Below are 16,543 nucleotides of genomic sequence, written 5' to 3' on the forward strand. Positions count from 1 at the left end.
TTTACACGTACAGACAGTACTTCAGTGTGTGTGCACGCGCGCGCATGTGGTGTTAGCAGTTAGGAAGCCCTGACGAAAGTATAGTTCAAATAATGAGAAACTGCCATTTTTTTAGGTTAAAAAATAAGTATCAGTGATTTCATACAGTTCAACTTGAATTATAAAGACAGTTATAGATTCTATATATATTTAACCTAGAGGTTTATAAACAGCTGCTGACATATCACAATTATGACACAATTTTTTAAAATCTTGTTTATAATTTTGTATCCCAATATTCATTTACTGAGTTGTTTGTTGGCAAATCTGTATAACTGCCTTTGTCTGGTGATCTAAGTTCCCATATTAAAGGCAATCACAATTAAAACAAACTTTAGGTTGGATAAAGGAATAGCAATCCAATTATCTATTAGTTTCTGACTCTTAATAGACACAAGTTCGTTAGGCACCACACACACACACACACACACACACACACACACACAACTACTCACTCATAATCTTCATTTATTCATCTTTGGGAAGAAGAAAATAATTGGAAGCGCCCAAGTTACAAATGGTAGTTTGGTTCTAGTCATATAATTTAATTTACTAACTATTACAGCTGGATTAAAGGTAAAAACAAAGTAGTTTCTCTTCTCTGATTATGTTCTTTGCTATATTTGAATCTTTTGTGTAAGTAAATTCTAGATTTGACATGAAAAGGTAGTGCATTAAGTCTTCAACTTACATGCTTATTTTCAAACTTAAATTTTTAAACTAAGAAATTTCAGTAAGAGGAAGCCAGCATGAAAACCTCCTTGAAGACCAAGGAGCCACGTGATAGACTGAACATTTGAAGCTACTGACAGCAAGTTAATAATAATACTCTGATATGTAAGTATTCAGCTTTGCTAGTGTGGAAAATAACCTATAGTTTTTGTCATGATTTAAGGAAGAGAAAGGACAAAGAAGAAATTATCTATGCTAATTCTGTCAAACAAATTAAAAAAAAAATCCCCTAAACTCTGAGTCATTTTCCAAAGTGGAAAATCTAATTCACTGAAAAATACATGCATGGCTCTAATTTCAGACAAGAAAGCTAAAGCAGACTATGGTGGTTCATGACTCAAGCCAAAATTTATGGCAGGGATGAAAGAGTTCATGGAAAGCTTCAGGAAATTATAGAAAAGAATACTTGAGCAATGTTCATTCTATTTCCAAATGGAGGTCAGTCTGGGTTCTCAGTGTCATTTATTTCTAGGACTTAGCTTTTATCTGGTTTGCTATGATTTTCTAATCACTAGAGAGTCGGATAATTTCAGGGCAACAGATTTCACTTTAATAATATCTCTTTTCATTTTCACTATCTTTTACCTATTCTCTTCTGATCTGCTACATCACTCAGTTATTCCTCTATGTTCTGTCTCCCTACCTTATACCACACAATTGAGACCTCCTGCTCTGGGAAAATGACTCTATTTGAACTTTCCCACATATGGCTTACATTTTCTTTCTCTACCACCTGCAAAAGTTCTGGCACAATAAGTACCCAGTAATGATACCTGGAAAGCCCTTTATAGTTTTTTGGGTTTTTTTTAAAGCCACTTTCAAAATATTGCTTGATATTCACCTCCTTCATTCATGGAGAGTCATTTAAGGTCAAATATACCTGCATCTGTTTGTTCACGTAAGGTAACCTTAGAATACATTCAAGTTTGCACTATGTAACTTGCTCTTACTGGCCTATTTCTTGATACAAGTATTCTTCAGTCTCATGTTTGTGTATGTTCTTTCTTCCGCCTGGGAAAATAATTTCTGATGCCTTTTATTTGTTTCATACCACAATACCTAAAATAGCCTTCTACACACAGTATGTACTCAAAATACAGCTACGTGATACTTCTCTGAAAATAAAAATACTATCCACAAATATATTTTTATAATTTTAAATATTTAAAGATGCTAAACTGAATACATGCAGTTGGTTTCTTCTAACCCCTCCCTAAAATAACAGCAAAGATGGTTTTTTTTCTGTGTGTGTGGTTGTTTTTTTAAGGCCTAGCCTGCAAGGACAATAAGAACAGAAATAAAAAAGCAACAGAAGTTTGGGAGCTGACAAAGCAAAGAGACCACTGGTAACTGACTCAGTAGACTCCGTAAAGCTACATCCTAAGCTAGACAAACAAAAAGCCAAGAATCAACCCATCTGTAATATGAGATCCCTTTGAGGCTCAGAAACTGGCAGGACCAAGTATCTCTAGAATCAGAGTGAAGGCAGAGCTAAAACCACTTTCTGGAAGAAAGTTCATTTAAGAAGCCTAGATGCCACCTCACCCGCTTTCTGAAGTCCTCCCCTACTTCACACGGCCACATGACTGATTCTCTCCTATTCTGGCAAACTATCAGAATTTTGCTCTCTCTGTAGAGGGCAAAACAAAGGGTCTCTAGACTAGGTATATGTTGTAGGCTGAACTGTGTCCCCCTCAATTTTCAACGTTAAAGTCATAACCCCCAGTACCCCAGAAAGTGACTATATTTGGAGACAGTGTATTTTAAAAAGTAAGTTAAAATGAGGTCATTAGGGTGGTCCCTAATCCGATGTGACTGATGTCCTTATAAGAAGAGGCAATAGGGACACAGACACACACAGACGGAAGACCATGTGAACACAGCCATCTGTAAGCCAAGGAGGGGCCTCAGGAGAAGTCAACCCTGCCAGCACCTTAGTCTCAGACTTTCAGCCTTCAGCCTGTGAGAAAATAATTTTCTGTTGTTAGCCCACCAAGTCTGTGGTACTTTTTCACAGAAGCCTTAGTAGACTAATATAGTATACTAGGCAAAAAAAAAGGAAATTAAATTTACAGATATCCCAGCCTTCTTTTCCCATATAACTTCTGAAATGCTGGATGCGAGGTAGAAAACTGTTTACCCTAGAGACTCTGACAAAATACTGGCATCAGACTTTTCCCGAAGAAACCATCCAGCCACATAGTAAATATTACTGTCAACAAGCCACACCCACATGCACAGAGTTTCCAATCAGCTTTTAGAGTTCCACCCTGAAGTACGAGCAGATGGTCAAGGATCAGCAGACATTCAAAGAAAGCATCTAATATGAAAGACAGACCAAAATAAACAAACTGTAGGAACAGAGGCTACACAGGGAGACAAAAAATCTCAAACACTATAATTCTTAAGAAGAGAAGATAGAAAATAGGATGCTAAAACAAAGGAACAAAAATCAAGAGTTCTCCAAAGTTAAAAATATGAGAGTAGAAATGAGTAACACAACAGCAGAGCTGGAAGACACAGCTGAAGAAATCTCTCAAAAAGTAGAAGAAAAGGACAAAATTGAAAATGAGAGAGAAAAGACAAGATAATTAGAGAACTGGTTAAGAAGGCTTAAAGTAAGACTATTTCTAGAAAGTAAGAACAGACCATGGAGGGAAGAAATATCAGTATTCCCCAGGCCCGAGGGTCTTAAGTTTCCGTAATGGAAATATTAGCAAAAAGGATGAACATTCGGCACAGAAGTTCAAACTGTGAACTTTCAAAACACTTGGAAGAGGCATATCAAACCGTGACATTCAAACCGTGAAATTTCAAAACACTTGGAAGAGGCAAATCCTACCAGTTTCCAAAGAGAAAATATGGAGTGCGTTCACTTTGTGGAAATTCATCAAGTAGAACACTTGTAATATGCACCTTTGCCTATAAATGTTATAGTTACATAAAAAGCTTTAAAAAATAAAGAAAGGAAGGAAATGAATGGTATCATCCTTTAGGAATAAACTCAGAAACTGGTTTAGGTAAGCAGAGAGACAGTAAATGTGCCTTCTCTAACAGAAAAAATCTAGATGTGCCTACAAGGCATAAACTTAACTTGTTTTTGCACCTTTTATAAAAAAAAAAAACCTCAAGGAGTGAATGGTTGCACAAGAGTTTGAGTGGGTTTCTCCATTTAGGTATCATTACCTAATGACCTTTGTTATGTCTAAACATTAGATAGCAGAGTCAGAAATTTAATTTCTGCTTAAAAACAAAAGGAGGATTACAGACACAATGTCTGTTTTCAGCTCCTTAGAGAGAGATACAAGGACCCTTTGGCTCACTGCAAGTGGCCTTCCAAACTCTGATACAACTGAGCCACTGACACAACATTTTCATTAATCCAGTACTCAAAATAATAGCACAGCCTACCTGTATCTTTCTTTGGAATAAGTGAATTATGATTCTCCAGGGGATGACCAAGGCATTTCCAAGAAGTATTCTCTTTTTTCTTCAGGACAATCTCTATTTTTCCCACATTCTCAACAACTCGCACTGAAAAGAAGATAAATTCCATTTGTATTCATTGATACTAAATATAAGGTTTTACTTTTAAACCAATCTTTCTCAAACAACCCAAATGTCCCAATCAGATATGAATGACACTGAGCATTTGTGAGATAAATAAAATTTTGTGTACATGTTCATCAAAATTGTTTATGCCTTATATGGTGTTAAATCCAGTTTATGTTAGATTCAGATTAACTTCTTTGAAATTAATTTATCAAGGGCCAAACTAATACATAATGCTAGTTTTCATACAAGCTCAAATAGAGCCATGGCAGCTAATTAACACATAGCTTAAAAAAACAAAAACTTAAATATACAAATTAGCCATTGAATGGATCCACAAAAGCAAATTTAATTTATACTCTTTTAACATTTCTTGGGATCTGAGGGGTTCTTATGAGTGAATTCAGTAAACCAATATTGAGCCTAATAAACATAGAAAAAGCTTCAGGAGAATGAATCCCAATAAAGTGCATGTCAATCTTTGATAATTAAAAATCTTTTAGATTCTCTTTTTACTTTCGAATGTTTAAAACAGTTTAGAATACATGAGTACAATAATAAAATAAACTTTTAAAATTGATTAAATTTTATGAATTGATTGGCTTTTAAAGATCTAAAGTATATTTCTTTTTGTCTTTAGAAACAATCTGTCCTTCCTCATTGTAAACACAAAATTCAGTAGCAATTTAACAACTTTTAAACACAAATTAATCAAATAAATTCAATTCAATGAGCACTGATTTGAAGCTTAACAAACATAAGAAGTCCTTGACTTTAAAGAGCCTAATTTATACAATTTATAGAACTTACTATGGTATAAAGAAAAGGGAAGGTATAGAACCGGTGTAAGGTACTCTGACAGTACTTTTAAACAAGAAACCACATGTATATATGAATATAGAATGGAATATTATTCAGCCCTAAAAAAGGAAGGAAATCCTGTCACTTGCAATGACGTATGATAAATCTAGAGGGCATTATATTAAGTGAAATAAATAAGACAGAGAAGACAAATAGTGCATGGTATCATTTATATGTGGAATTAAAAAAAGAAAAGTCACACTCATAGAAACAGAGAGTAGCAAAATAGTGCCAGGAGTTGGGGCAGGGGAAGGGGGGAATAGAGAGAGCTTGATAAAAGGGTACAAACTTTTAGCTACAAGATGAATAAGGTCTGAGGATCTAATGTATAACATGGTGACAACAGTTGATGACACTGTCTTGTATAATTGAAATTTGCTAAGACAACAGAACTTGTGTTCATACGCATACACACACACACACAAAGGTAAATATGTGAGGTGATGGATGTGTTAATTAATTTGTGTGAATCTTTTCACAGCATATACCTTTATCAAATCATAACGTTGTACACTTTAAATCTTTAAATATATTGTAATTTGGTCAACTATATTTCAATAAAGCTAAAGAAAAACACAAAAAACAAGAAACCACCATTCTCTGATGAGTCTTCTATTGCTAAACAGCTGTGTAAAATCCACATTGTGTATTTACATGCAGAAATATTCATAATTTAATGTGCTCTGTCAATATTAAATATTTGAATATATACACCTAAGAAAAATTTGTCTGGTCCGGTCAGGCATATTTCTACAAGCTGCATGTCAGGAGTAGGGCCGGAAGGAAGAATGGGGACAGGAATTTTTTTTCTAAGGAGAGGAAAAGGAAAGGGCAAAGAGATGAGATGAAAAAGGGGAAAGAAAAAAGGCATGGGGGGAACTGAAACCAGAGGGAAAAGAGTACATTTAAAAATTAATGTATTTGCTTATATAGAAAACATCATGTCCTTGTCTGCAACATGAAAATATACAAATGAATAATAAGACAAATGCTGTCCACCGCCCCCCCGTGTGTGTGTGTATGTATATGTGTGTGTGTATATGTACATAGATAAATTATTTTTGGTAGCTTACCAGAAAAATCTTCCTGAATCTCATGACTTAGGGCTGGAGAAAAAAAAATTTCAGTTAAGATCCAACTTCAGTTCCTATGGTCTACAAACACCATATAAGATCATTTAAATGGTTCTTTCATGCACCATTTCAAATCTCTCAAACATATCCTGAGAAATCAAAAGAAAGAAACTGAACACAACCAAAATACTGTGTACAGTATTTTGAGACAAATTACTTAAATATGTATCTTCAATTTTTCCATTTCTCTCCCTATTAATTAAGGAGTAAATACTCAATTGCCTACAGGTGGATAACCCACACTGGTGCAAGGATAGTCCCAGATTGACAATGCTACAAACCAAGAAGGGAGCAAGGCAGGGAGAGATAGCACGTGAAACACACATACTCCAGGGTGTGCACGTGCGTGTGTGAATACAGGCCGGGACTGGGTCTAGCTGAGCGTTTCCTTTCTTACTGTTCCCTAAGTTGAATATTCATTCAGTTATTGAAAAAGAAAATTATTGGGCATCTATGCGTGTTATGCACTTTCCAGGTGTTACAGTTATCACAGTTAGTAAAAGAGAAAAATCCCTGCTCTTATGGAACTTACATTCCAGAAGGGGGTGATGCAAGAAGTATTTTTACAAACATCTGCTCTAAAGTTCACTGTGTTAATATAGTTATGTGGAACTTAAAATTCTGCATTATTTTAGTCCTTCTGATCTAATATTAGCAACCAGGAGTTTCACATTTTTGACTGTGGACTTTTTGTTTGTTTTTTATATGTGTGCAAGATACAGTTAGCTACAGTGTGAACAGAACTAGCCATAAAGTATTTGAAACATAATAAATGCTGACACAGAGGTCTTCCTTAAAGAAAAATCATGACAGAGCTAATGAATAATGTATACTTTTCCAGACATCTGAGTTTTTGATTAAAACTCTCCCTAAGAGACAATACATATTAGATCTTATGCTAGCAAAAAATAGGGTAGCATGTATTTCTAGAAGAAATGTTTAAGATTTGAGGTTGATTAATGAATGGGGGGAAAATAAGAAAGAAAATACATTTATCAACTCCAATCAAATTCAGGACTAAAGGTCCTTCATTAATATGGTAAAGCCATGAGCTGAATCTGGAGTCATCTGAGGCCTGGAGAATTTCAGTCTCTGTTTTGCAAAAGTAAATGAAACATTCTTTACATAAGAATGTGTGCTTAAAATACAGTTTTCTTCTTGCTGTTTTGGTTTGTTTCATTTCTACTTTCTAACTAGAATAACATCTTCTTTAAAGGAGAAAAGGATGAACTCCTAGAGTCATTATGGGTGAGAAATGGATTAAGAATCTGCTACCTTGATTCTAGATTTTAGTCCTGATTTCTTTCTGATAGATCTGTAACCTCTCAAAACAGACAGAAGTGAACTGTATGGTAGGTCTTTGCCCATGAAGGGACAGGCAGCTGAGGGGTACAGTATAACCTTGCGGCTGGCAAAAGACAGGCCGATAGAACAGCGCCTGGTGATGTCTACTCAGTGGGAGCACATGACAGGCAGGCCTCCGGAGATTTATTTGTAGGTATTAAGTTACAGAGTCTTACAAAGCTGGGCCAACAAGTATTTCATATGATTATTGATTATGATCGCACCTAATTGTTTAAACTTGGGAAAAGTGAGGTTGTACTGCCATTTGCTAGCACTTTCCTTAGTATAAAGAAATAACAGAAAAAAAAAGATCAAAAATGACAAACCAAAATGACAATGGCACATAAAATATTATAGGTACCGAGACTCTACACCAGTAACTACTATACCTAAAGGAAACAAAAGTTGTTTCCATTAATACAGAATAAGGTACTTACCAATATGTATAAGATATGAATAATCCTTGATAACTGTTTCTGCTCTAAAGGAATCATCCCAATGATCAGCTGTTACTGAGTCTAAACTGATATCCTTAAACGGAAATCGAAAAGCAAAAGATTAAAAAGTAAACTTTTCACCAAACTCCTATTACTATACTTTTAAGCTGATCAGTGGAAGTTCATATGGTACTTATTTACAGAACCCACAAGCTAAATACACATTATTCCTGTTTTTTGCTCTCTCATACAACCCAGTTCTTCTCCTTCAAAGCATATATCACAATTTTAACTATGCATTTGTCTATGCTTAATGTCTACCATACACACTCGTCTTTAAGCTCTAAATGTAAGGGGCAGAATATTGTCTTCAGAATATTGCTCAGCACCAAGTAGGTGCTCAAATATTTGTTGGGTAAATAATTTGGAAAAAAAATTAGAATCAGACAAGAAGCCAAGATATTTGTGTTCATTTTTATCTTTCCACTATTATGTGACACTGCGCAAATAACACAACCTCTTAAGCTCAGCTTATCAAAAAAATAATAATAATAATAAATTCACTAACAAATTTTTAGATGTCTCTAATTTCTACGTAGCTTTGGTGCATGTTATTTTGGTGCCTATCGTTTACACCATACACTGAATACATTATTCCACGTAGAAACCTTCCCCCTTCCCTTAATCATCCATCCTCTGTGCTTCACTGATATTACCAATGAGAGCACACAGACCCCAACCTCGCCAGGCCCTGTCCTCTTGGTTCAGGACTGCTTGGTTAGGAGACAATACAAAGAGGGAGTGGAAGGCGGGACAAGCAGTGCCTCTCTGGGCCTCCTGGCTCTTTCAGGCAGAGGCTGGTCACTCCTGCGGAGCCAGCAAATCCTGCTGCAGGAGTAGGAGGAACTCACCAGCTCAGATGTGGTTCTGCTACTACAGAAGTAGCATGAATTCTCAGAAATTCCTAGCTGCCAGAACTTGTCTTTAAATCTCCACAGTTCCTCAAGTGTGGGAACCTTGCCAGTTGCTGGAGGATGTGTCTGGAGATGTTGTAAGTTGCCTGCTTATTTATCTGCTTTCCCAGCTGGACTGTAAGCCTGGTGAGAGTTCAGTCTCTATGAATCTGGCCCATCATTAGATTCCTGAATTCTACGATGGTGTTGCAAATGAAGCAGGGGTTCAATAAATACTTAGTGAATGAATTAACTCCTTAATTTTAGTTTTCAGAGGGCATTAACTGAACCCCGTTAGTGGCTTAAGCATACTAAGCTCCAGCAGTACAGTCTCTCCTGTCTCTTGAATTCCAATTTAAGTGCAGGAAATTAGTTCGTATGGTGAAGTTAAACTGGGACTCTCACTGCTGTTATCCATGCTTAAACACAAACAAAAAAAAAATCACAGAAGAGCACATAAAATAGGCTTCTTCCTAGTCTGTTTTTTCCCTAAGATGCTACGGCGTGGTTGTTAAGAGCATATACTACGGAGCCAGCCTGCCTGGGTTCAAAACGCTAGATCTGCCGCTTACCGTGTGACTTCGGGTAAATTACTTAATCTCTGTTTCCTCATCTGTAAAATAGGGGTAACGAAAGGATCTACCTCACAGAGTTGCTGTAAGTTAATACAAGAAGAGCTCTTAGAAAAGTACACCTGCGCATAGCTAACATTTGTTATTTACTTTTTTGTTTTTTCTGATCTTCAAAATGTGTTTACCTTCTGTTTAGTATATATGACAATGGTGACTAAAGCGTCTGTTTGGAACCAGTCATAGCTGTAAAATATTTTAAAAAGAATAAATAATCATGTGCAGTAACATATATTAAATCATTAAATATATAATTTTAAAATATATACAATTTAAAAATATAAAATATGACACAATAAATACACGATTTAAAACATATAGTTCAAAATCTACAGTGAGAAATATATTTCTCTAGGTAAAGTTTTTTTTCTAAATAATCAGTGGTGTTACCATGAAATAAATAATAAAGCAATTATTTCTCAATTTAAAATACTTATACTTCCATGTATTCCAACTTGGATAAAGACAAACAACATCCTTGACAAGGCACTTTTTATAAAGGTTACACATCTAAAATTCCTTTTATCAGAGCAATAACACAACATGTTTTCTGAAGGAGCATGACAAAATCGACATGCTTATTACCTTCACTCCTCCCTGTCACAAATATATTATTACTCCGCAAGAAATTAACTCACCAAGGATGTTTAATGGTCAACCGTAAAAACTTAAGGAAAAACTAAGTCTTCGGTTTTGTAATAGCTATTGATCAAATTGATTCTGTTTTTGCACTTACTACCTGTATACAGGCCCCCAATGTGAATGCTAGGAGGTATCCTGAGGCCCTTAACTTAAAATTAAATATGAAATAATTTAATAGGTATAGCAAGTAGAGCCGGAAGCTGCTGTTATAGATTCACAGTAGGGGGAAAGGTGGTAAGAGAAAGACTACAAATAACACACATAACCCTAAGGGCATCTGAAATATCATTAACAAAAATATACATGGATTGCTTAATTTACTAAGACAGGGTACAATACATTTTGAAGGATTTCCATTAAAAACTGATAAAGCAAACTAGACACACAAAAAATAGAATAGTTGAATAAATTATGGATATTCTATGATCAATTTCCATCATATGATAGAATACAGACAAAAAATGTTTTTGCAGAATCTTTCATGACATAGGAAATTGATCATCGAACATACTGTAACACCGTATTATCAAAATAGAATAGTATGGAAATAGGTATGACATGAATAAACTGTGTGGAATAAACCAAATATTAAGAGTCTATATCTAGGGTTGATGGGATTATGACTGATTTTATCACTTTCTTTTGTATTTCTCTGTATTTTCCAAGTTTTCTACCATGAATGTATATTTTATAATCAGAAAAAATAGTTCTGAATAGTTCTTTTTTAAAGTTGTGGTGTTTAAAATGGGTTAAACTTCAGTTATGTTAAAAATTCATATTTATGGAACAGCTCATTCTCCAACAATGCCTGATAAATGAGGCACTACAGTTCTTGTGTCAAAGAAGCATAATTAATATAATAAGCAATAAATCAAACTTAGAGCCATTTTTTTAATGTGTATATTTTGGTGTCGAACTGATTAAGCTTTAAAAAAGTAAAACAAGAATGCATACCTTGGAGAACTAGGCCCTTCTTTGGCAAGTGGATCTGTCACTTGGCTCTTGGGAAGCATGCCTTCACAAAGAAAAACAAACAAAATAGCTACAGTTCATCTATGTAGCATTTTTCTTTTTTCCCCCCATCTTTTCAGTAAACTTCTTATTGAAATATTATAAAAGGACACAAGTCATAAATGTACTACTCATTGGATTTTCATAAGTAAAACATACTCTTGTAGCCAGCACCTCCCTGTGCCCCCTTCCACTCAGCGCCCCTCCCCCAAGGGTAACCACTCTTCTTTTAACATCATGATTAGTTTTTGCCTGCATTTGGCCTTTATAAAAAATGGAATCATAAAATATGTTCTCTTTTGGTCTGGATTTTTTGGTCCAGCTCTACAGACGTTTCAGTTAATGTCAAATCACCATGATTAATAGTAAACAATAAATCAGGTCTGGAGCTTTCTGAGATTTTATCCAGGATGCTGAATGCATCAGTAGTTTGTTCCTTTTTATTACTGAGTATTACTACACTGTATGAACATACCATATACCAGAATCTATTCATTCTCCTGTTGATGGACATTTGGGCAGTTTTTAGCTATTACGTATAGTGCTGTTATAAATGTTCTTGTACATGTACATATACATTCTTAAAGAACATCCATCTACATTTCTGGTAGGTATATAGGACATGTATATGTTTAGCTTTAGTAAATACTGCTAAACAGTTTTCCAAAGTGGTCATACCAATTTACACTTTCTACCAGAAGTGTGTGGGAGGCCTGTTGCTCCACCACCTTGCTGACACGTGGTATTCTGTCTTTTTTCATTTTAGACATTCTTGTGGATGTGCCCCAGCATCAAATTTTATTTTTATTTTTATTTTTTTTAAAGATTTAATTTCTAATTTATTTTTGGCTGCATTGGGTCTTCGTTGCTGCACGTGGGCTTTCTCTAGTTGTGGCGAGCGGGGGCTACTCTTCGTTGCGGTGCGTGGGCTTCTCATTGCGGTGGCTTCTCTTGTTGCGGAGCACGGGCTCTAGGCACATAGGCTTCAGTAGCTGTGGCTCATGAGCTCTAGAGCACAGGCTCAGTAGTTGCGGATCATGGGCTTAGTTGCTCTGCGGCATGTGGGATCTTCCCGGACCAGGGCTCGAACCAGTGTCCCCTGCAACGGCAGGCGGATTCTTAACCACTGCGCCACCAGGGAAGTCCTCAACATCGCACTTTCAAGGCTCTGGTTTTCTCATTGTTTTCGAAAACTCTGAGAACACGGAAGAGCTCCAAAGATACTATCAGTGATACTATCAGACAAACAACTTCAGGTGTTACATCACAAATTGCATAAAGTAGTCTACAATAAGACAATCTTTTCTAGTTAAAAAAGAAAAGGTAATTCATCTGGCAATCCAGCTTATTAGCTGAATTTTTATAACTTTCTTGTGCGAACAGGGAGGGAAAAAACCCAATTTTTAAACATACATTAGTAATACGGTTCAGTCAGAGTAGCCCCGTGCATTTCGTGTCATACCAAACTTTTTTGGGGGGTTAGTGGCAGTGTCAGTCATAATTCCAAGTCATACTGAACGGCCGAGGAAGCCAGAGCCGCCGAGCCCAGAGGAGGGGAGATTAATAGGCTGGCTACTCAGCATCTGTGTAGACACTGGAAGAGCGCCCCGTGCTTGAGGGAGGGACCCGTTCAGCCTGGCCTCTGAGGGTGGAACTCCTAGTCACCATGAGTATTCAAGCTGAGGGCAGATGAACACATGTTCAGGGATGTTATAGAAGGGACTATGGTAAGAGTCAGGGCTGTTCGATGCTTTGTGACCCCCTAGAGGGGTGGGAAAGGGAGGGTGGGAGGGAGGCTCAAGAGGGAGGGCATATGGGGAGATATATGTATGCATATGGCTGATTCACTTTGTTGTACAGCAGAAACTAATAACACTGTAAAGCAATTACACTCCAATAAAGATATATATATATAAAGAATGTAAACAGTAATTACACTCGTGAAAAAATCTATCCTATAAAATAAAAACATCAATATATAAAGATTAAAAAAAAGGAGGGCTTCAATAAGGGATCTACAAAGTTCTCTGCCAAATCCTCTAAGCTTAGGCAAGTAAACACATCCTTTGCATAAAAAATATCTAAATACCCCAAATAATTCTGTGAGGCAATATTGTACACAGTCATGTGAATATGATTCATTTTTTACTATAAATGTACATGACTGACCGTTTAAGAGTTTCTTTTCCTCATTATAGTCTGTACGGTGGTTTAGAAAAAACGTTAGGTAAGAATATTGTAACATCAGAGAGAAGATCGGTTAATATTATTGAGTTAAATATAACAGCCCTCTTCTTGAAGGGCTTTCTTCCGAGGCCTGAGGAGAGAAATAAGGCTGATAAACAGATGGCCTATGCTTTAAGTAAGAAATTTCGTCTCTGAAGACTGCAGGCCATTTCTGCAGGCGTTTGTCTCCCATTTCACTGGGACTTTTCCTCCTTCTTTGGACATTTTTGTTCTAATATCTTGGTTAATTTCTTTAGAAATCACATAAAGACCCAAGTTTTGTCCTGGTCATCGTATTCTGAATTAGTCAAAACTATCCAAAGTTTATTAGATTACACTTTATATATGAAACATACATATTAACCCAAAGAAAGACACCTTATTATCTTTCCTATCTAAGTGAGCAGTTAAAATGATTATTATTACTCCAAATTTAAATGGCCAAAATGCTGAAAATATGTTAAGACTTTCACTTGTATATCAGTGCAATCAGTCATTAGGGATACAAGCCAGAAAAAAATTTAATGAGTGTTTTCTTTCAGGATGGCAGCCAGCTCACAAATCTATATTATATTTTGATCACCACAAGTTTTATAACCATATGTCAAAATAAAACCCTCAGCAAGTTGCCAGAGTTTAAAAAAAAAAAAAAAAGCATGCCAAGCTAACACAAAATATTCAAGTAGTAAACTAAATTGATAGACATTACTTGTTAAGGTGACATCATCTTGTTTTGTAGAAAAAGAAACCAAAGTATGTATATCAAAGCTTTCAAATTTTTTTTGTTCTGATTTTCAATCAACCAGAGATCCCATAATTACTACCTCTACACTCACATGCCATAAAATACCCATGATTAAGGAGGTCAGATAACCATTCTTTTTATTTTCCCCTTTTTACTGAAATAAGTTCATAGCTGAAAGGGATCTTAACAACATACACCAAATTATCATCCGCTCCCCTCATTTAAGGCTGAAAATCAGAGGTCAGGACTTGAATGAACCCCACAGCTCTTTAGCAGCAAAGCCAAGATTAAAATTCATCTCCCCTGAAACTAAGCGCCATTTTTCTTAACATGCCATTGTGAGAGATAATACTTTCTGAAAAGACACAGGACCTAAAAACCATTTAAATTATGCCTCAAAATGAGCTTTGTTTTTCAACTGCCAGATGAAAATCTAGTCATTAGTTTGCAAGGGATCACTGATGTCCCTGCTTGCTGACTTACTTTCATACAATTTCATCTGTCTTTGCTACTGCAGTTGTGATCATTTGTTTTATCAATATCTTAGAACAAATAGCAAACTCACAGTAATGTAAGTAAATTAAACCTAGTTTCAGTGTACAACATAGTTGGCAGTTTGATGTATCTCATTTATCATGTAAAACAACTTGTTTTTATCTAAGAGGCTCACAGATTTTGAAAACTTGTCCCCAGGGAATTTGTTTCTAGGGAAAAAATATGTCATCTCATATGATTACTTCCTGTCTGATGTGAATTGATTTGAACCTGTCAGAATTTTATGGATCCTGCTAAGTTATTCATTTTTTTCTGAGTCTTTTTTTCTTTAATACAAGAAGTATCAGTAGGAAGAGAACATCTACCTAAATGATCTAAAATATCTTTAAAACTCCACTAGTGTACTTTTGCAACTCTTTTTGAAAACTGAGTTACAGAAATAAGAGAGGCTATTTTTTTTTTACTGTTAAGCACATTTACATCAGAGTTACTCTGGGCACATGAGATACTTTCCTCTCTAACAAGAAATCTAACATTCTGTCTTGATAACTAATTCCATCATTTGGTTGGCTCCATGGCCAAGAAAATGTGCATCTTCTTATAATATTGGTTAGACTGCATTACTCTGATCAGAGCCTTTCTGGAAAGGTCAGAGTCCTTTAGAAGGCTGGAGCTGTGATCTATCAGCACTCAACTCTTCTTTGGTAAGAGGGCTGACGACAATTTTTAATTGTGACCCCAATCTAGTTTACCTCTTCTAAGTGGAGCCACAGAAGGATCCCCTGGGATGAGGAAAGCTAAAAAACAAGCAAACCAACCAACAAACAAACCCTGTCTTACTAGTATACTCATTCATTTAACAAATACCTGTTGACCATCATCTTAATAGGTATAGTGATACAATATGAAACCCTTTGGATAAAAAGTTAGGAAAATACGACTATATGTTCAGTTTGCTTGTAAACTGCGTAAAGATGATTTGGAAGGATACACAATAACATGGTTACCTGCATCTGTGCACAGGAGGGAAAAGGGTAGGTGGGAGACAAAGGTATGACCATGGCATTTCTCATTCTGGAATCATGTGAACGTATTACTGAAAAAATTAAATAAACTAAATTGAAAACTTCAATATGGTCTTTTCAATATGATATGATAAATGTTTTAAAAGAGATATATAGAAGGTGGTATGGAAGCACAGGGATGAGGGAGGGCATTGCTACTTGGAATTTGAAAGGACTTCATTGAGGAAATAGTATTTTAGCTACATTTTGAAAATATGTATGCATTTGCCAGGAGGCCCTGAACAGAAACATTCTAGGAAGACAAACGCTGCACTTTTATATCTGAATGTCATATTTATCCGTAGCGGCATACCCCAACTTCCTTTCTCACTCCAAAAGGCCGATGTCACGTAACCATCAGATAGGAGCTCCGTCTTATTACCAGGGATCTTAGTCACAAAATCCAAAGTGTACCATTCCATGTTCCCTTTGCTGCTTTGCCTGGCCAGAAGACTTCCTGGTTCTCTACAATGTGTTTAATAACCATTTTTCTCTAGAAATTCTTCCTCATCTCTAAAGAGAACTAACTCTTCATAACACAACTGAGGCCTAATTCTCGGTTTTGTTTCCGAAGTCATAAACTCATTTCTCAAATTCTATAAAATTTAATAATTTATGTATTTCTAAACTATCCTTCTCTTTTACTCTCCTTAATTTATCTTTGTAAGTATCTTTTGAAT

At 35.8% G+C, this 16,543-nt stretch overlaps 1 protein-coding gene across 2 annotated transcripts in view; it reads right to left on the reverse strand.

Moving 5' to 3' along the window:
* Positions 1 to 15,745, reverse strand: part of LOC309635036 (cytochrome b5 reductase 4-like) — a 41,633-nt gene extending 25,888 nt beyond the window's left edge. The window contains exons 1-6 of one of the 2 annotated variants that reach the window (XM_082405772.1): positions 13,503 to 15,745; positions 11,277 to 11,337; positions 9,809 to 9,866; positions 8,099 to 8,192; positions 6,258 to 6,290; positions 4,183 to 4,305 (exon numbers count right to left, since the gene is read on the reverse strand). In XM_082405772.1, coding sequence (XP_082261898.1) covers positions 4,183 to 4,305; positions 6,258 to 6,290; positions 8,099 to 8,192; positions 9,809 to 9,866; positions 11,277 to 11,337; positions 13,503 to 13,578 — 445 coding nt within the window. In that variant the 5' untranslated portion in view covers positions 13,579 to 15,745. The remainder of the gene's footprint in view (positions 1 to 4,182; positions 4,306 to 6,257; positions 6,291 to 8,098; positions 8,193 to 9,808; positions 9,867 to 11,276; positions 11,338 to 13,502) is intronic. The other variant, XM_082405773.1, reaches the window with a different exon arrangement.
* Positions 15,746 to 16,543: the final 798 nt, after the last annotated feature.

The sequence above is a fragment of the Balaenoptera borealis genome (genome assembly GCF_965194805.1).
Source record: "Balaenoptera borealis genome assembly, chromosome: 9".
NCBI classification, from domain to species: Eukaryota; Metazoa; Chordata; class Mammalia; order Artiodactyla; family Balaenopteridae; genus Balaenoptera; species Balaenoptera borealis.